Source organism: Oncorhynchus keta, chromosome 2 (assembly GCF_023373465.1).
Source record: "Oncorhynchus keta strain PuntledgeMale-10-30-2019 chromosome 2, Oket_V2, whole genome shotgun sequence".
NCBI lineage: Eukaryota > Metazoa > Chordata > Actinopteri > Salmoniformes > Salmonidae > Oncorhynchus > Oncorhynchus keta.
This window is the reverse complement of record NC_068422.1, coordinates 65,700,761-65,721,832: the sequence shown is the minus strand read 5'-3', so window position 1 is coordinate 65,721,832 and position 21,072 is coordinate 65,700,761. Positions and strand designations below refer to the sequence as shown.

The 21,072-nt window shown below is 42.0% G+C and overlaps 1 protein-coding gene across 12 annotated transcripts in view; it reads right to left on the bottom strand.

The window, feature by feature from the left end:
* The window catches only part of LOC118362304 (tight junction protein ZO-1-like), a 173,868-nt gene that overhangs the window by 121,038 nt on the left and 31,758 nt on the right, over positions 1 to 21,072 (bottom strand). For all 12 annotated transcript variants that reach the window (XM_052480740.1, XM_052480707.1, XM_052480751.1 and 9 more), the window contains exon 2: positions 20,407 to 20,734. In XM_052480740.1, coding sequence (XP_052336700.1) covers positions 20,407 to 20,734 — 328 coding nt within the window. The remainder of the gene's footprint in view (positions 1 to 20,406; positions 20,735 to 21,072) is intronic.

The window sequence follows — 21,072 nt, the reverse complement described above, 5'->3', positions numbered from 1 at the left end:
CTGCTCTAGAATGCTCACCCCTCCATTCATCCCCCTCTCCTCTCTTCCAACAGGCCTACACTCCCTCCTTATTTCCTGTTTCTACAGTTCCACATACACAGAGCTGTTACATCCTGGGTCTTTGCTGACTGGTACTGTACTTATTTTGCTCTCTGCCTCTCCTCTGTTGGGCCAGTAATCGAAAGGTCGTTGATTTGAATTCCAAAGCAGACAAGGTGAAAAATCTGTCAATGTGCCCTTGAGCAAGGCCCTCAAACCTAATTTGCTCCAGGGACACATTAATACTATGGTTTCCCTGCAAAACAACACATTTCACTGGACCTATCTAGAGTACGTGACAATACAACGTTTATTATTTGTCCTTCCCATTCTCTGGCTCTATCAGAGAAATACGACTTGAAAGAGACCAGTTTCTCATCACCCTGAAGTAGAATAGGAACATACTCTATCTCCTCTATATTATGCTCTAAAGATCCCTACCAGTAGTCTGCTTGGCAAAAAAAAATCTCTGTGGCACACACTGGAATGTCGATTTGAGTTAATTAAATCTCCTGGCATCTGCTCTGCCCGGGCAATTACTGTAGTGAGAAGCCACGCGACGAGAGTCCTGCAAGAAGAAGGTGCTTGAAGAGGATCAGACTGGGAGAATGGTACGAACAGAGCCATGGTTCACCGGGCGCTATCTTCTCTACTCCATGTTTCACAGCAGGGCCCCTTTGCATGAGGAAGTAATGGAATAACATTTCTATGCAGATTTTAATGGCTGCTATAAGCCTGTCGCTTCGTTCACCTCACAGAGAGCTTCGTTGAATTAGCCGCTCTCTGTTCACAGCCTGTCATCTCTCTCTCTCTCTCTCTCTCTCTCTCTGTATCACCCAACATCCTCTTTCCCACACAATCCCCCGCGGTGAACAGAAAGACATTAAAAGAGACATCAAACATGCATGTCTTCTGTAGAGGAAACAGTTACCCTTCCATTTACATTTCACCGACAACAAAAACAGCAATTCAAAAATGTGAATAATCAGTCAGTCTGTTGGGAGATGAATCTGCAGCAGCAACAGTCCTCTCAGGGCTGGGGGCATTCTCGTCTCTGAGCAGCATATTCAAATTTACAAGTAGTAAAACTCTGCCCTCTGCAGGATAACATCTCTAAATGATCTCTGTGGGTCTGATTGGCCCTCGAGTGGAGAAGCTGCTTTCTGCTATTTTCTCACTGTGATATGGTTCGAGATCTATTACTGGAGTGTGTGTCTGTGAGTGAATGGGGGGGGGTAGTGGAATAATGTTTCACGGGAGGTTTCTTATTCTCTCACAGACTTATAATATTGCATTGCGTTGCCAATATGCTCACATTCAGATGAATCATTTTTAAAAGACACCTAGCACACCAAATAGACATAACAACATAGGTGCACAGCAGAGGTTGCATAATCCTGCTAACCTTTTGGCTTTAGTCAGGTAGGAGCTGGAGACACACACCCAGAAAGTATACGAGGTGCAGACTAACAGACCGTAAACATTACATACAAAGAAAGTTGAAGTATTCTACTGTTGAAACAGCGACTCTCTGGTAACTCTGCTACAAGCCCAGTAAACCATGTCATACTGGTACGGAGTCACTGTTTGTTTAACTACGAGGAAGCAAAGCTCCATAGTCACTTCTGAGACATACAACCAGAGCTGTCTACCAGAGCAGAGCAGGATGTAGCTTGGTGTGTGTGTGTGTTTGTGTTTGTGTGTGTTGAATTTCTCTGTCATTATCATACACATTTTAATGAGACATAGCAGTTTTATTTTATTTCACCTTTATTTAACCAGGTAGGCTAGTTGAGAACAAGTTCTCATTTACAACTGCGACCTGGCCAAGATAAAGCAAAGCATTGCGACACAAACAACAACACAGAGTTACACATGGAATAAATATACAGTCAATAACACAATAGAGAAAAAGTGTATATACAGTGTGTGCAAATGAGGCAAGATAAGGGAGGTAAGGCAATAAATAGGCTATAGTGGTGAAATAATTACAATTTAGCAATTAAACACTGGAGTGATAGATGTGCAGAAGATGAATGTGCAAGTAGAGATACTGGGGTGAAAAAAAGAAATAACAGTGTGGGGATGAGGTAGTTGGATGGGCTATTTACAGATGGGCTATGTACAGGTGCAGTGATCTGTGAGCTGCTCTGACAACTGGAGTTTAAAGTTAGTGAGAGATATAGGTCTCCAGCTTCAGTGATTTTTGCAATTCGTTCCAGTCATTGGCAGCAGAGAACTGGAAGGAAAGGCGGCCAAATGAGGAATTGGCTTTGGGGGTGACCAGTGAAATATACCTGCTGGAGCGCGTGCTACGGGTGGGTGCTGCTATGGTGACCAGTGAGCTGAGATAAGGCGGGGCTTTACCTAGCAAAGACTTATAGATGACCTGGAGCCAGTGGGTTTGGCGACGAATTTGAAGCCAGGGCCAGCCAACGAGAGCTTACAGGTCGCAGTGGTGGGTAGTATATGAGGCTTTGGTGACAAAACGGATGGCACTGTGATAGACTGCATCCAATTTGCTGAGTAGAGTGTTGGAGGCTATTTTGAAAATGACATCGCCGAAGTCAAGTATCGGCAGGATAGTCAGTTTTACGAGGGTATGTTTGGCAGCATGAGTGAAGGATGCTTGGTTGCGAAATAGGAAGCCGATTCTAGTTTTAATTTTGGATTGGAGATGCTTAATGTGAGTGTCAATTGTATGTATCAAAAATGTCAATTGTATATATAATTTAATGTCAGAAAAACTCATCCATAGAAAATGCAACCAAATAAATAAAAATGAGATGTATGAATGAAAAGTAATTGCACATCATTGATTAATAATAAGTTAACTTGGGTTTCAGTTGGTCTCAATTGTTAAAATAATTGAGCATTCATTCATATCCATGATTCATAAATCTGCAAGTGTTTGATGGTCAGAGCTGAAATGTTTCTTTGTAGGCTGACCTCTGACCCATAGGCTTTGACCCCAAGCCACTGACACCAGGGCACTGGACAGCCTGTGTATGTTTGAGACACTGAGTTGTAGTCCTGCTGATGTCGATTAGCCTTTTAGATTACCCTGAAATTCATTACTGCAGACCATTGAGGGGAAAATAGGAAACATCCCTCTCATAACCTTTCCCCAATTGTTCGCCTACTTTAAACTCTTTCAGTAGCAACATTGAGATATTTAATGCACTCTATCGAACCCAAACCTAAATTAGTCTGGTTACAATACAATCCAACTGGTAGACTTTCTCTCTTAAAACCTTTTACTGCAGTGGGCTAAATCAGGGTCACACAAAGTGTTCCTTGGTAGTCTCAAACAAATCTACTTTGAAATAAAAGTATACACCTCACACACGTGGTTATGGTCAACAAAAAAAAGAATACACCTGTACCATTTGAGATATCGAGTTAAAATGTACACAATTTGAGTTTTCATCCCAATATTACACTTTATACCACAGCATTGTTAAATACACATTTCTGATTGGCTAGAAAGGCATTCTCTACTGAACAAAAATATAAATGCAACATGTAAAGTGTTGGTCCCATGTTTCATGAGCTGAAATAAAAGATTGCCGAAATTTTCCAGCACAAAAAGCTTATATCTGTTGTTGCATGTTGCGTTTATATTTTGGTTCAGTATTTTTTTATTTATTATTATTATATATTTTTTTACCTTTATTTAACTAGGCAAGTCAGTTAAGAATATATTCTTAATTTCAATGACGGTGGGTTAACTGCCTGTTCAGGGGCAGAACAACAGATTTGTACCTTGTCAGCTCGGGGGTTTGAACTCGCAACCTTCCGGTTACTAGTCCAACGCTCTAACCACTAGGCTACGCTGCCACCACAGTATAGAATGGACATAAAGACCGGACATGATGCAATATGAGCCTACACATGTAGATCGTACTTACTACAAAGTTACAGAATGCTAAACCAACAACTACACAAACTTAAATTGGATACATTGTAAACGCAGCTCCAACGATGAAAAAACATAGCTTTTTGAGCTTCTGGAGACTTAACGTGGTGAGTGATGAACATTAATTTCTCTGGTCCCTAACTGTTGCAGTCTTGTGGCACAATGCTGTCAAATCCTCCCACGTGTTTCTAGTTTGATCAGCTGTTTTCGGTTGTCATGTGTGCTTAGTATTGTTTTCATTGGTAAATGTTGTATAAGCGTGATAACATAGCTCAAACAAATGCAAAGGAATACATGTTGCTGTTATTCTGGCTGCAGAGGTAGTGACTATGTAGCCGTTGCAAGATAGCTAGCTGAAAGCAAGCGATAAGAATGTTGCAACTGAGCATGGAAAGGGAACATAAAAAACTAACGACTGAAAAAGTATGAATTTTCTTAGAAAAATGTAAATATCAACGACAAGTATTTCTATGGGCAAATGTGTGTTTCATATTGTTTTATTTGGCAATGGTGGTAAAAAAGCTGGATTCCCGCTTCTGTTCTGTACATTACCTTGGAAAAATTAACTCCACAAAGGGACTCGGCGATTCGTCCATTATTTCCAAGGTGCGTACATCCCTTACTTATATCCGTCACATAAGACTGAAATATAACAAAACTGTTCGATGTACAGTTACATAAGTATAAAGACCATTTAGTCAGTACTTTTTTGAAGCACCTTTGGCGCCCTCGGGCTGTGGTGTGGCGGAGATCTTTGTGGGCTATACTCGGCCTTGTCTCAGGATGTAAAGTTGGTGGTTGAAGATATCCCTCTAGTGGTGTGGGGGCTGTGCTTTTGCAAAGTGGGTGGGGTTATATCCTGCGAGTTTGGCCCTGTCCGGGGGTATCGTCGGACAGGGCCACAGTGTCTCCCGACCCCTGCTGTCTCAGCCTTCAGTATTTATGCTGCAGTAGTTTATGTGTCGGGGGGCTAGGGTCAGTCTGTTCTATCTGGAGTATTTCTCCTCTCTTATCCGGTGGCCTGTGTGAATTTAAGTATGCTCTAATTTTTTCTCTCTCTCTCTGAGGACCTGAGTCCTAGGACCATGACTCAGGACTACCTGGCCTGATGACTCATTGCTGCCCCCAGTCCACCTGGCTGTGCTGCTGCTCCAGTTTCAACTGTTCTGCCTGTGGCTATGGAACCCTGACCTGTTCACAGTACATGCTACCTGTCCCAGACCTGCTGTTTTCAACTCTCTAGAGACAGCAGGAGTGGTAGAGATACTCTGAATGATCGGCTATGAAAAGCCAACTGAAATGTACTCCTGACCTGTTGCACCCTCGACAACCACTGTGATTGCACTTGAGCTCAATTTCGAGTCTCATAGCAAAGGGTGTGAATACTTATGTAAATAAGGTATTTCAGTTGTATTTTTATTTTTAATACATACATACATTTTAATACATACATTTAATACATTTTCTAAAAACCTATTTTTGCTTTGTCATTATGGGATATTGTGTGTAGATTGATGAGGAAAATGTTTTAATAAGCCTGTACTGTAACAAAATGTGGGAAAGGTCAAGGGGTTTGAATACTTTGTGAATGCACTGTAGAAAAAACTGACTTTCTGCGCATTAAATAACACATTCATGAATGACTAAAAGGACAGTCAAATAAATAATCCCCAAATGCAAAACGAAAAAAACAAAAAAATGTTTCTAGTTGAAACTGACAGATTTTGATGGGGATTTTGTTGTTATGTAACGTAGATGTGTCAATCGACTAAAGGGGTTTTAACATTGTAAAAAAAAAAAAAGGTTCTTCCCACTGCCTTCTCTACTTTAAACGATGTAAAAATGTTCTGTCAAAAAGAGAAACCCTGGAAAATGTGTCACTCTCCCCTTTTTAATGGAATTGGGCTGATAAGCCATCAGAGCCTAGCAAACTGTGTAGGCTATGTGCTGCAGAGGACATCACTTCCCTTTCTCCATAGGTATCCTAGCCCTAGTGTCCTGAAATATCAGCCTTAATCCTAATGGGGCCCAGTGGAGGCAGTGGCCCGGCCGGTGACGAATCCACCCTGAGAGCACAGAGAGTCCCCAGACAAGGGGAGACACCTAGGGCCAAAACACCTCCCTCCCCTGGCGCTGGTCCCTTGCTCTACATGCCTACTCCTGCACCCGTCAGCTCTCATTAAACCACTACCGCTCCCTTTCTCCCCCTTTCCCTTCCTCTCTCCACTTATTCTAAAAGACACCACCACAAAGCTCTGGGCTGCCAGGGTCTCCGTTGACCTCCCTGGGGGCAGGTCGCTTACATACAAAGTTTCACATTTCTGGTGGTCAATTTAGTTCTTACTGAAAGTAAAAGTCAAATGCGAAATCAGAAACCCAAGAGTGAAGCAGAGCGGCTGGGAGAGGAGAGCAGAGAGGAGGGAGAAGAGAGCAGAGCGGCTGGGAGAGGAGAGGAGGGAGAGGAGAGCAGAGAGGAGGGAGATGTATTTGTGGTTTTGCAGCGTCGGCTGGAACTGCCACTGGATGATGTGTACATTACACATTTAAAGGAAATGGTGAAAAAAAGGAGAGGGAACATTTCACAGTATAGATGGTGCGGAAATGCAGATGACAAAGACATTAGCTCCACTTCAGGTTTTACAGAGGCTGCTGCTGCAGCACTCATCTGCATACTGTTACTGTATTCACTTCATCATGCACTCCCACTGTCTTTTTTAAAAAATATGCAAAGATCATTTCATAGGTGAGATACATGCATTGTCATGAGCTAAGGTGTCAAAGCCCTTGGGGTGGAGGTAATTATACATCTACAGTATGTTGAAGTGCATCTAAAATGATGTTTCGCTGGCGTACTGAATAAGAGAACAACCACTGTACCCTTCAGTTGTAGCCAATGTCTCATATGTCCTATTCTCCTAAAACCCAGCAGCATCACAGGGTATGCAGAGCCAAATGGCCCAGTTAAATGTAGCCATGGCTTGGAATGAGAATAAATGCCCATTTTAACTCGAAGGCATTTCAGCCTTCTTGACAGAGCACATCGACTTGGGGAGCTTATCTAATGTAAACATTGCAGCACACCCCAACTGCCCACTCTTCATAAAAACTACCCAGATTGGTTCCTCTTAAGGCAGCCCCCCGCACCTCTCTGATTCAGAGGGGTTGGGATAAATGCGGAAGACCCAATTTCAGTTCAAATCAAATCAAATGTATTTATATAGCCCTTCGTACATCAGCTGATATCTCAAAGTGCTGTACAGAAACCCAGCCTAAAACCCCAAACTGCAAGCAATGCAGGTGTAGAAGCACAGTTGAAGGCATTCAGTTGTTCAACTGACTAGGTATCCCCCTTTACCTTTCTTTTCACTACTGCAGCAAACCTTGTTGCCATGGAAACAGACTGGGGGAGCCTCAAATCATAGCTTTCAGAATCCATTTATTTGGGCATGCCATGGCAAGAACATTTTAGAGACCGGCGAACCTATTAAAAGGGATCCATCTTATTTCTCACCCTGCTGTGGTCCTCATTTACACACACTCGGGTATGGAAAACATTTGACATTTGCACAAATGGAATTAACCATATCAACATGCATATTCACAATAATGTGTACAATAACTCAAACTGAAAATATATTTGAAGTATTTTTATGGCTGCACAATCCCCTCCCTTCTTATACAACAAGTAAAACAAGGCCATCCCCTGGGAGATGAATAAAACATCTTTATATTACCCTTTGTGACAGAGCCTGGGGTGAGGCCAATACCACGGACCAGAGCAAAGTGGGTCTCAGTGTACAGAGGCTCAGTGAGGCAGAACAAACGGTTCAAACTAGGGTTAGGCCATATTACAATATAATCGGAAATAAAGATGTTTGACAGACATTGTCATGGCAACGACGTGGTGATGAGGCAGATTTTTAATAGGAGATAGTTTAACCCATTTGAACATGACTGGCACGACCGGAGTCAGGCAGCACACAACAGTGCTTTGGATGGTTCTTTTTATTGGGGAAACATACATTTTTTGTTGCCGCATTTTGAAAGCGCTGCTGTGGGAGTTTGTGATGCCGTTGGGCAATAAACACTTCCACAATAATATAATTATCTATTTAGAAGTTTAACTTGTACAAGTAATGTTTACTGCTAATTGTATTGACAGTAGCCTAGTGTAGGCATATATTATTGGCCATTTTGTTAGCATGAGTGAAAATCCTTGCTATCTATAGAATCTCGGCTCTGATTCCTTGCCTGTCGTGACCTTCCCGGCACCATTAGAAATGAATAGTTACACCGAGAGGAAGGACCAAACATCAGAAACATGAGAGCGAGAGACAGCGTCTGTTTTTTCTCTGTGAGAAATGGTGGTGTCTTTAAGCACATAATGGATTCCTCTTTTCGTCATTAAAAAGGAAACATCTATAAGTGCTGTAATGAGAGCTCATGCAACACTGCGGTGGTAGAGCACCTCCAGGGAATAATATGCAGTATGGAGGAGCACTGGCAGTGGAGCACACTTAAGGGCTGTTCTCTTTGATATATACTACCGTTCAAAAGTTTGAGGTCACTTAGAAATGTCCTTGTTTTGAAAGAAAAAACATTTGTCCATTAAAATTACATCAAATTGATCAGAAATACAATGTAGACATTGTTAATGTTGTCAATGACTATTGTAGCTGGAAACGGCTGACTTTTTACAGAATATCTAAATAGGCGTAGAGGCCCATTATCAGCAACCATCACTCCTGTGTTCCAATGGCACATTGTGTTAGCTAATCCAAGTTTATCATTTAAAAGGCTAATTGATCATTAGAAAACCCCTTTTCAATTATATTAGCACAGCTGAAAACTGTTATCCTGATTAAAGAAGCAATAAAACTGGCCTTCTTTAGACTAGTTGAGTATCTGGAGCATCAGCATTGTGGGTTTGATTACAGGCCCAAATGTCCAGAAACAAAGTGCTTTCTTCTGAAACTTGTCAGTCTATACTTGTTCTGAGAAATGAAGGCTATTCCATGCGAGAAATTGCCAAGAAACTGAAGATCTCGTATAACGCTGTGTAATACTCCCTTCACAGAACAGTGCGAATTGGCCCTAACCAGAATAGAAAGAGTGGGAGGCCCCGGTGCACAACTGAGCAAGAGGATAAGTACATTAGTGTCTAGTTTGAGAAACAAACGCCTCACAAGTCCTCAACTGGCAGCTTCATTAACTAGTACCCGCAAAACAGTCTCAACGTCAACAGTGAAGAGGCGACTCCGGGTGTAATGGAATTCCTCTTCTTCAGAGGAGGAGTAGCAAGGATCAGACCAATGTGCAGTGTGGTAAGTGTCCATCATGATATATTTATTAAATCAACTGAACAAAATAAAATAAAATAAAAAGTACACACAAAACATGTGTGTGTTTTCCCGTATGGTGAAAACACTAACACAGGATACAACCACCCACAAAACACAATAGAAAACAGGCTACCTAAATATGGCTCCCAATCAGAGACAACGACTGACACCTGCCTCTGATTGAGAACCATACTAGGCCAAACACATAGAAATAAAATCAACATAGAATGCCCACCCCAACTCACGCCCTGACCAACTACAATAAAGACATAAAAAAGGAACTAAGGTCAGAACGTGACAGCGGGATGCTGGCCTTCTAAGCAGAATTGTAAAGAAAAAGCCATATCTCAGACTGGCTAATAAAAATAAAAGATAAAGATGGGCAAAATATCACAGACACTAGACAGAGGAACTCTGCCTTGAAGGCCAGCATCCCGGAGTCACTGTTGATGTTGAGACTGGTGTTTTGCAAGAACTATTTAATGAAGCTGCCAGATAGGTAAGGATAATCTTGGACACAGGGTTAGGGTCAAATCCATCTTAAATCACCATGAATGAATTCAAGAAAAATCCCACTGTGTAAAAGTGATTAGAGGGAATCTAACATGGCTGAACACAACAGAGATGAGCGCAGGCTTGCTCATTTGTGTATAAGCGTGCGTGTGTATGATATTTCACAGTAATCTTTGGATCAATGGTTTTGTGGTGAAAGATGACTTCAAACAAAATGAATGCACAAACAAAACATTTTGAATATGAGACTTGCTGCGTTGCAAGTGTAACCAGTTTGGAGATTTGTACTAATAATTCACCACATACTTGTGAAAATAGCACCAAAGCAATTGAAAACAATTTTAAATAAGGGTTTGGCTATGTTTATGGATAGTATTATCCACAGGACATTCTAGTGTGTGTGTGTGTGTGTGTGTGTGTGTGTGTGTGTGTGTGTGTGTGTGTGTGTGTGTGTGTGTGTGTGTGTGTGTGTGTGTGTGTGTGTGTGTGTGTGTGAAATGCAGGTGTGATGTGCCTGTGTGCTTCTTTCTCAATGTTACAAACCACGTGATTACAGCCTAATAATGCACCACTTGTTAGGTAGGTATCAGTGACAATAACACATGCATTTGCAGGGACCCTAGAGGCTTCGGAGCACAGTAACGAGCATCTGTGGTCAATTTGAAAGGCTGCCAGCTAATCCAGACTCCATGTGCCGCCCGCCATAGTTTGTTTGTTTATTTTTGTGCTTGTTCTCCTGTGTTCAGCAGACACCAAGCACTTCATCTACGCCTAATGCACCAGACAAGGATGAATGCAATGATATCCTCATAGATCTAGTGTATTTCCATGAGCTATATTTATTATATTATGATAAAAACAGACCTGAGTGAAATTGGCATCGGCTGCGTGTGAGGCAAAGGTAGTGTGTGTGTGATCATGTGCATGCATATACTCTTGTTCATAAATGTGTGTGTTAGTATGCAGGAGGTTGGAAGCGTGCAGTTGTGCTACCCTGGAGCAGGAGGCACCCGACTGCTCCACAGCTGGGCCTCTGACACGACAGAATTAGCCAAAGCAACACAGACAGACTACAGTGACTGACTGAGTTTACTAGGCTAACTGGGGTTATTGGCAGTGTATCAGCGCAGTGATCTGCACTAAGAGATGCATGTGACCCCAAAGCGTAAAGCTCCATTGTGTTAATTGGACTGATTGTTCAGCAATAATCAGCTTACTGTGGGGTAGTTCTAACACCTCCTATTCTAGATGTTTACACCTGTAAGACAGGTGAACACTCACAAACACACACAAGTGCATACACATCATCAAGTGCACACGTCTGCACACTCATACAAGCACACACAAGACCAATGGTTCCCCTGGGGTACGAAAAGCCTTTATATGCATTGCAGTTTTTCCACTGACTGTTGTTTTCTAAGAACAAAGTCCCCGCCATGTGGGAGTTGTGAGTGATAAGATGAGTGTGTGAGTCTGCCTACACATGGGAAATATCTTAATCTATTCCCGTTTTTTCTCATCCCTCATAAACTGTATCCATGTCATAATCTCTACCCCTCCCTCTCATCCATTCCTCATCTCTCTCCACTCTGTCTCTCTCTCTCTGCACTTAGCTCTCTCACTGGAGTATGCAGGGAGTCCTCACCTGCAGAATAAAATCATTGCACACAAAGGCCGCTGCAGTTATCAGTCATCTCACTACACTGTGTTTACCAAGGGGCTCTGCCTCTGTTTACTGTACCGCCTAACTATCATACACAGGCAATTAACCCAAACCTGCTGAATCAGAGAGGTGCGGGGGGCTGCCTTAATTGACGTCTACGTCATCAGCGGCCGGGGAGCGGTGGTTGTTTGGGGTTTAAATGAAGGCGCTTCATGTACAGTACAGACAAGTAATTAAATGCTCAATGACAGGTGGAACATTTCTAGACAACCAAAGGTGCTCCTTTGTCCAAAGGTAAGTACTGTATACCTGAAGTCATCAAGTGATCACAAATCTCCCCTCTCAGCTCATTAGTCTTTGGCAGAGTTTGTTTCAGTTCCATGGCATTGTTCTATATAATCGATCCTCTCTGCATCAGACATTGGCAGCTTCTTTGCATTAGAAGACAAATGGGAGAGCCATAGGTTTTCCCTGAATAATTAATAACAGTATTCCCAGGTGAGTTACATCTCCAAACTGCCCCCTTCTTACAGCATTCACCTTCTGGAGGCTCCAGCACTAAAGGACCTTTTTTTCTCCTCAGCTAACATTTACAAAAATAACTGGAACGGCAAGAAAAACACTGCATTATGGAGTAGATCATTTTCTTAATCTATTATTCATGTTTTTGACTCCCATTCATAGACCGTTCATAGTCCTCGGCTACATGAGGGAGACAATAATGCTAATGCAGCTACTGCATGTGAAGAAGCTAATGCAATGGCTATGAACTCTTGAGGTGAAATGAAAACGGTCTCATATTATCCTGTGATAGTCCCGAGAAGGAAAACGAGAGGGGATAGTGCCTAGAAGGCAGGGGACGCTATTGAAATATGGGGAGAGAACATGAAGTGATGCAGCGAGGAAGGAGAGATGGAGATACTATTATGAATATCTTCTCTTGAGTGTCTTTGAAGAGTAGCCTGATTGAAGGATGACTCCACTTTGAATAGGAAACCATATAGAATCATTTTGATTCCCTTCCATTCTCTCTATCTCCGATCCCTCAATTCAGGTAGATTCACTAAAAACACATCTGGTACATTCTATAGAAATATCTAATCCAAATTTCACTGGTATATAGAGTGCATTCGGAAAGTATTCAGACTCCTTGATTTTTTCACGTTACAGCCTAATTCTAAAATTGATTTTTTTTACATTACAAAAACGTCAACAATCTACACACAATACCCTATAATGTCAAAGCAAAAACAGGTTTTTGGATTTTCTTTCGCAAATGTATTCAAAATAAAAAACAAAAATACCTTATTTACATAAGTATTCAGACCCTTTGCTATGAGACTCAAAATTGAACTCAGGTGCATCCTGTTTCTACAACTTGATTGGAGTCCACCTGTGGGAAATTCAATTGATTGAAAATGATTTCTAAAGGCACTCACCTGTCTATATAAGGTCCCACAGTTGACAGTGCATGTCAGAGCTCAGGGACAGGATTGTGTCAAGGCACAAATCTGGGGAAAGGTACCAAAAACAATTCTGCAGCATTGAAGGTCCCCAAGAGCACAATGGCCTCCATCATTCTTAAATGGAAGAAGTTTGGAACCACCAACACACTTCCTAGAGCTGGCCGCCCGGCCAAACTGAGCAATCGGGGGAGAAGGGCCTTGGTCAGGGAGGTGACCAAGAACACGATGGTCACTCTGACAAAGCTCCAGAGTTCCTCTGTGGAGATGGGAGAACATTCCAGAAGGACAACCATCACTGCAGCACTCCACCAAATCAGGCCTTTTTGGTAGAGTGGCCAGACGGAAGCCACTCCTCAGTGAAAGGCACATTACAGCCTGCTTGGAGGCAGCTGAGGACTTTCAGAAAATGAGAAACAAGATTCTCCAATCTGATGAAACCAATATTGAACTCTTTTGCCTGAATGCCAAGTGTCACGTCTGGAGGAAACCTTGCACCATCCCTACGGTGAAGCATGGTGGTGGCAGCATCATGCTGTGGGGATGTTTTTCAGCGGCAGGGACTGGGAGACTAGTCAGGATCAAGGTAAAGATGAACGGTGCAAAGTACATAGAGATGCTTGATGAAATCCTGCTCAGGACCTCAGACTGGGGAGACCCTAAGCACATAGCCAAGACAAGAGGAGTGGCTTTGGGACAAGTCTCTGAATGTCCTTGAGTGGCCCAGCCGGAGACCGGACTTGAACCCGATCTAACATCTCTGGAGAGACCTGAAAATAGCTGTGCAGCAACGCTCCCCATCCAAACTGACAGAGCTTGAGAGGATCTGCAGAGAAGAATGGGAGAAACTCCCAAAATACAAGTGTGACAAGCTTGTAGCGTCATACCCAAGAAGACTCAAGTGAGTAAAGGTGAGTAAAGGGTCTGAATACCGAATTAACTGTTGTCTGTTTCTTTGGCAGCTGTCTATTGTTGTCTCTGATTGGGAATCATACTTAGGCAGCCTTCTTCCCACCTGTGTTTGTGGGTAATTATTTGTTTTCTGTGAGTGTTTGTGTGCACCACGGTTGCGTCACGGTCGGTTTCTGTTTACCTGTTTTTTTTTGTGAAGGTTTCACTTCGATTAAAGATGTGGAATTACATGCACGCTGCACCTTGACTCATTTATGACAGGGAGTTTGAAGACGGTGAACGTGACAGTGTGTGTGTGCACCCATACATGTGTGTCTGTGTAAGTGATGTCACGATACCAGAATTTTTACTTCGATACTGAGACCAGGTTTAGTATCACAATAATCGATACCATCACGATACTTGAAACCAAAATGATACCACAGCAAAACAAAGAAGCCGTATTAGTCAAAATCACAGAATGGCACTTGATCCAGACAGATCTTTTGAGTTCAATATCATTACATCTGCAATGTTTATCAATTAAACAATCATACAATCAATTAGACTTCGTTTTTTAGCAATCTAACTACAAAACAACATAATGGTAATCATTTATTTTAATGGTTAATCTATTGATAATATGGGTAACTCAAGATGTAGCCTAGGTCTATTCACAATTCACGTAAATGCATATTGAACAGTGCTATTAATGCTGTAATTTCATATAGGCCTACAGTTTTAACGGCTGGAGTTAATTTTGACTTGATTGGTGAGTGTGCAATTTTGTTTCATCTATCAGGCTTAAAGAGTGTTTTACAGTCTGGGTGACAGGGTACATGTTCTCCAGAGCCTCAATGGCCTTCCTGTTATACCCTGCAAGCCAGGCCCTAGGAAGGTTTCCGGTTTTTCAGTCATAAACACAATACAAGGCCTTTATGTCCGGGTGATTGTATGGCTCCACTGAACACAATTTTGAGGTTTCCTTGGCTAGCGATGGGACACCCTTACATTGAAGAAGTGTGTAAAAGGAATACCCACAGCGAACCATTTAAACCACATAACTAACTCTCTATCTCCCTTTTTGTATTCCCTCCCAGGGGTCGTATGCTCCTCCAATAGGAGGGGAATGTTTCAGATGTTACATGTAATTCAGAGGAAATATCTATTGCTCAAGCTGGAGGAGGAGGTTTTAGCCCAAGGCCTAGCCTGGCAGTCATCTATGCTGGCAGTCAGTGTTCTTCACTGAAAGATTTGGAGCACCATATCACTATCACAAATGACATTGAAAGAGAGAGGTAAATGTCAGAGAACTGACAAAGAGAGAAAAAACAACAACAGTTCATTCGGTATTCAGACCCTTTACTCACCTTTACTCACTTGAGTCTTCTTGGGTATGACTCTACAAGCTTGGCACACTTGTATTTGGGGAGTTTCTCCTATTCTTCTCTGCAGATCCTCTCAAGCTCTGTCAGTTTGGATGTATTGTGTGTGCATGTATTAAATTACTGATCTTGTTTTGGCTGATTTCACGAGGCTACAGATTTTGGACTTATTTTATTATACTGATCAGCAACATTTGTATAGAAGAAGCAATCTCTTTAAGACCCATGACGTCATTCACACACACAGAGTCCGTTCAAGGCTCGAGCAAAGATAATCTTGACTGGGAGAGACATGAGGTGGGGGAAGACGAAGTGAATGAATACAGTTTTTGGTGACAATCAGCTTAGTAATCAGCAATATTTTGCGTTATGGTTTGCATATTATCACAAACAAGGTACTCTAGTGAATTGATGTTGGCTTCATCTGTAAGCTAGCAAGGAAATGTAGCCTACAAAAATATTCTTGCATTGTAGTGTTCTAGCATGTACTGGACATTGTTTTGGGAAAAGTTCTGCCGTGTCGCATTATTCAAGTGTGTTAACTTCAATACATAATAAGTGGTGATACAGCCCAGAATCCCATGTGAGTTCAGTGGTTCTTCATGGCAGGCTAGAGCTAGCAATGAGGAAGTTGACCAGGCACGGGGCTCTCGCGCTATGGTGACATCGGCTGCGCTGATAGACAGACTTGATACACTCTCAATCAGTAGATGACGTGAGACACGTTTGATAGAAGTACCGAAAGTAACAAATATTCGAGTACCAAACCATTTTTCATGTTCTAGAATAAAAAAAGCACAGAAGTTTCACTATAACGTGCAACACTAGTGCATGTGTATTTCTGGATTTGAGCTTTAAATACTTGATATACTAGAAGTTAATGATTACATGTATGAGGAATGTATATAGTGGGGTCAATGGGCTGTCTTGTTAGACTTCAGTACAGCTTTTGACATTATCGATCATAGTCTGCTGCTGGAAACTTATGTGTTATGGCTTTAAACCCCCTGCTATAATGTGAATAAAGAGTTACTTGTCTAACAGAACACAGAGGGTGTTCTTTAATGGAAGCCTCTCAAATATAATCCAGTAAGAATCAGGAATTCCCCAGGGTAGCTGTTTAGGTCCCTTGCTTTTTAAATGTTTCACTAACGACATGCCACTGACTTTGAGTAAAGCCAGAGTGTCTATGTATGCGGATGACTCAACACTATACAGCTACTACAGCGACTGAAATGACTGCAATACTCAACAAAGAGCTTTAGATAGTTTTAGAGTGGGTGGCAAGGAATAAGTTAGCCCTAAATATTTCTAAAACTAAAAGCATTGTAACACTCAGTAAACCCTGAACATCAACTAAATCTTGTAATAAATAATGTGGAAATTGAGCAAGTTGAGATGACAAAACTGCTTGGAGTAACCCTATATTGTAAACTGTCATGGTCAAAACATATTTTTATTTTACCTTTTATTTAACTAGGCAAGTCAGTTAAGAACAAATTCTTATTTTCAATGACGGCCTAGGAACATGCATGTCAATCTCTCCTGGCTGAAAGTGGAGGAGAGATTGACTTGATCACTACTTTTATTTATGAGAAGTAATGACATGTTGAATGCACCGACTGGCACACAGCTACAAACTACTGGCACACAGCTTGGACGCCCATGCATACCCCACAACAGGTCTCTTCATAATCCCCAAGTCCAGAACAGACTATGGGAGGCACACATTACTACATAGTCATGACTACATGGAACTCTATTCCACATCATGTAACTGACGCAAGCAGTAAAATTAGATTTTAAAAAACAGATTAAAAAACACCTTATGGAACAACGGGAACTGTGAAGCAACACAAACATAGGCACACACACACACACACGATAACATACACATGGATTTGTACTGTAGATATGTGGTAGTGGTGCAGTAGAGGCCTGAGGACACACAGTATGTTGTGACATCTGTGAATGTAGTGTAATGTTTTTAAAATTGTATAAACTGCCTTAATTTAGCTGAACCCAAGAAGAGTGCAGCTAATGGGGATCCATAATAACTACAAATGTAGGTTGGATAAGAAGTATGGGTCTGGAAAGTTACTAAGTGAGGGAAAAGGCAATCACTTGGCTGCGGTCACTGATTGGATAGCTGTAGATTAGTGAGGAATGGGGGGCGAGGTCAGGTCAGATGAAGGGAGAAGTAACAGTTCCATTACACACATCACTTAACTTCCTACCTAGCAACAAATATGTATTGGCTGTCTAAATGTACAAGGAGGAGGCTCAGTCTAATAGGAGAGTATAAATACCTGGTTTGAGCTTTCACTAGTTGCCCGTTAGGTTCTGACAAACAGAGTGAAAAACTAACAGTACATGTGTGAATGTGTATCCAGTCAGGATAGCCATGCTGCTCTGTGCCACCTAGACCAACAGCTGGTCCATTACTGCCACCTCCAGCTCCACCACATCAATAATGAATTAACTTCTGTAAAATGCAAATGGTGCTTTTTCTAAATTTAGTCATAATGAGTACCTCTCATGCACAGACGACAGGCCGGCTGCTGTGTAGGTGGCGAATAATGAGCCCCTACCCAGACACATGAGGACAGGCCGGCTGCTGTGGAGGTGCCAAATTATGAGCCCTTACCAAAATACATGATCTCCCAATTACATCCTCATCAAAAACACTAAATAAGCAGATACAGCTGTTAGTTTAGGCTCCTCTTCCACTGGGTAATGTCTGAGTCTGTGTTTGTATCAAGGGGATTCTAGTGAGGGTGGCGCAGTAAACACAAGATGTGTCATGACAGGTGTTACATCTAAAGGAAGTGCAAATCTGTGTGTATTTATGTAAGGTGAATGTTACAAAATGTTGGCTATGTAAGAGAGTTGGCTGTTTGAATGCATGAAATGTCCTGTGTGTTCCAGTGGCCCTAAAAAGCAGCATTATTATGCATTAGTGGCAAGTTGGCATGCTCTCACTTCATAAACCGGTGGTTGCTTTTCCGACACCCATCCCCCTCTCCCCATTCAGAGCAATTCATATGAGATGACCAGAGAGGAGAAACCAACTGCCAGCCAAGCCAAGCTGCTCTCAGCTACTGCAGATTCCCAGGGTTGTCATGGTTTTTAGAGCTTGATTCAAGCAGCTTACTATTTATCAGATTACTCTTTTTTAGAAGAATAAATCACTCACTCAGTCAGCCAGGGACATATGGAATGCTTTAGGTTTCACAGAACTCAATGGTAAACTGACAGAAGTCACATATTGCATAACTGAAGGTGTTCTGGCAGAGTGTGTGTGTGTGTGTGTGTGTGTGTGTGTGTGTGTGTGTGTGTGTGTGTGTGTGTGTGTGTGTGTGTGTGTGTGTGTGTGTGTGTGTGTGTGTGTGTGTGTGTGTGTGTGTGTGTGTGTGTGTGTGTGTGTGTGTGTGTGTGTGTGTGTCGCTGAGAATGATTAACAAGGCTGCATTGCACTGCTTCCCTTTCCGTACAAGCTTTCTATAATAAATGGTGTGCCATCTCTGAGAGGGGCCACATAATAACTATATACAGAGCCTTACGAAAGTATGCACACCCCTTGACTTATTCCACATGTTGTTACAGCCTGAATTCAAAATGGATAAAATAGATTTTTTTTCACATCAATCTACACACTATACCCCATAATGCCTAATAAAAAAATTGCTAGACATCAAGTCTTTCCATAGATTTTCATGCCAATTTAAGTCAAAAATGTAACTAGGCCACTCAGGAACGTTCAATGTCGTCTTGGTAAGCAAATCCAGTGTATATTTGGCCTTGTGTTTTAAGTTATTAACCTGCTGAAAGGTGAATTTGTCTCCCAGTGTCTGTTGGAAAGCAGACTGAACCAAGTTTTTCTCTGGGATTTTGCCTGTGCTTAGCTCTATTCTGTTAATTTTTTTATCCTCAAAAACTGCCTAGTCCTTACGGAAGACAAGCATACCCATAACATGATGCAGCCACCACTGTGCTTGAAAATCTGAAGAGTGGTACTAAGTGATGTGTTGTGTTGGATTTGCCCCAAACAACATAATGCTTTGTATTCAAGACATAATGTTAATTTCTTTGCTATATGTTTTGCAGTTTTACTTTAGTGCCTTGTTGCAAACAGGATGCATGTTTTGGAATATGTTTTATTCTGTACAGGCTTCCTTCTTTTCCTTCTGTTTTTCATCCATCCTCAGTTTTCTCCAATCACAGCCATTAAACTGTAACTCTTTTAAAATCACCATTAGCCTCATGGTGAAATCCCGGAGCGGTTTCCTTCCTCTCCGGCAACTGAGTTAGGAAGGACGCCTGTATCTTTGTAGTGACTGGAAGTATTGATACACCATCCAAAGTGTAATTAATAACGTCACCATTCTCAAAGGGATATTTAATCCATTCTAGTTTCAGGCTGTAACACAACAAAATGTGGAAAAAGTCAAGGGGTGTGAATCATTTCTGAAGGCAAAGTACTTACAGACTATCACTGAGTAAGTGGGAGGCTTCCAATTGTCAGTGATATATATGTCTATAGTAGAGCCTATAGAAATCAGTTCAGCCTGTATCGGTTCATATAGCAATTGCTTTTCATGTATGAGGACAGAGATCAAAGCTTTGCTTTACACCACACTCCATTAGAAAACCTCCCTAAGGGAACCAAATAATGCAGCCAGGTGGTTGTATCTTTCCTAACAGTTAAAAGGTAGCAGGCCCTATTTACAAATATTTTAAAAAGGGGTAAAATATCAACTTAATTTGCTGATGGTGAAGAATGTACTATTTGTCCCCAGATAACCATGAAGTTACATGACAATATTCTTGATTTAGTTTAATAACATACCCCTATGAATATTAACTTGTACGCACTTATTTGAACTTACCTGTAGGCACTTACATGAACTGAAAAGCCCATTTGTACAGTAAAGATAGTCATCAGGTTTGACATTTTGTCAGGGAAAGATGAAAACCATTTCCCTTTTAAAAGGTCTCTTCAGTACCTTTGGTAATAGTTAAAGAGTTTGCTTAGATTCATGACCAACTGCAGGGGGTTTAGAGAATAGCATTTAAGCAGCATTACGATAATTTATATTATCCATGACTTTTAGGGTGACACATTATCCATGTCCTCAGTAAACTATAATTAGAAAGCAAACACACACATTTCAGCCCGTTTAGAACTTACATTGGAGTCAAGCAGGTCTATGCTGTCCAGGCTCTTGCTGCGGTGAATACGGCCCTTGATCCTGCGGAGGGAGGGCTTGCCCTGGGTCATGGGGAGCGAGAGTGTGGAGGTGGCAAACATTACACTGCATCCTCCTATAGCACCAGAACCACACATAGCACCTGCACGAGCAGCGGCACGAGCAGCGGCACGAGCAGCGGCACGAGCAGCTGCAGCATCTTCTGCAGCTGCTTCTGCTGAATCCTGAGCTTCCGTAATGGCAGCGGATGAAGCCGCGGTGCCTATCCCTGTGGCACCTATCCCTGACAATCCATCTGTGGGAGTCACCCTGGAACACAGAGGGAGACAGAGGGACAGAGACACCACATTAGTGTTTACATACAATACGTACATACACAATCACCACCACACCACACACTTTCAAAATGGATGGACAAAGCTCAATGCCAGCAGCATTGAGACAGCAGAGACACAGCTGACTACACGATAGATCGCTACGTTTTCTCCCTTTTCTCTTCATTTCTTTAATGGACACTTTTCCCTGTTGGGTTGAGTAGCATTCAAGGCAAGTGTGCATAATTGGGTGTAATGTCATGTGACCCCTGGGGGACTGAGGTATGGAGCATCCGTCCTACTCCTCCATTATTCAGCCAGAGCTCGGCTCTA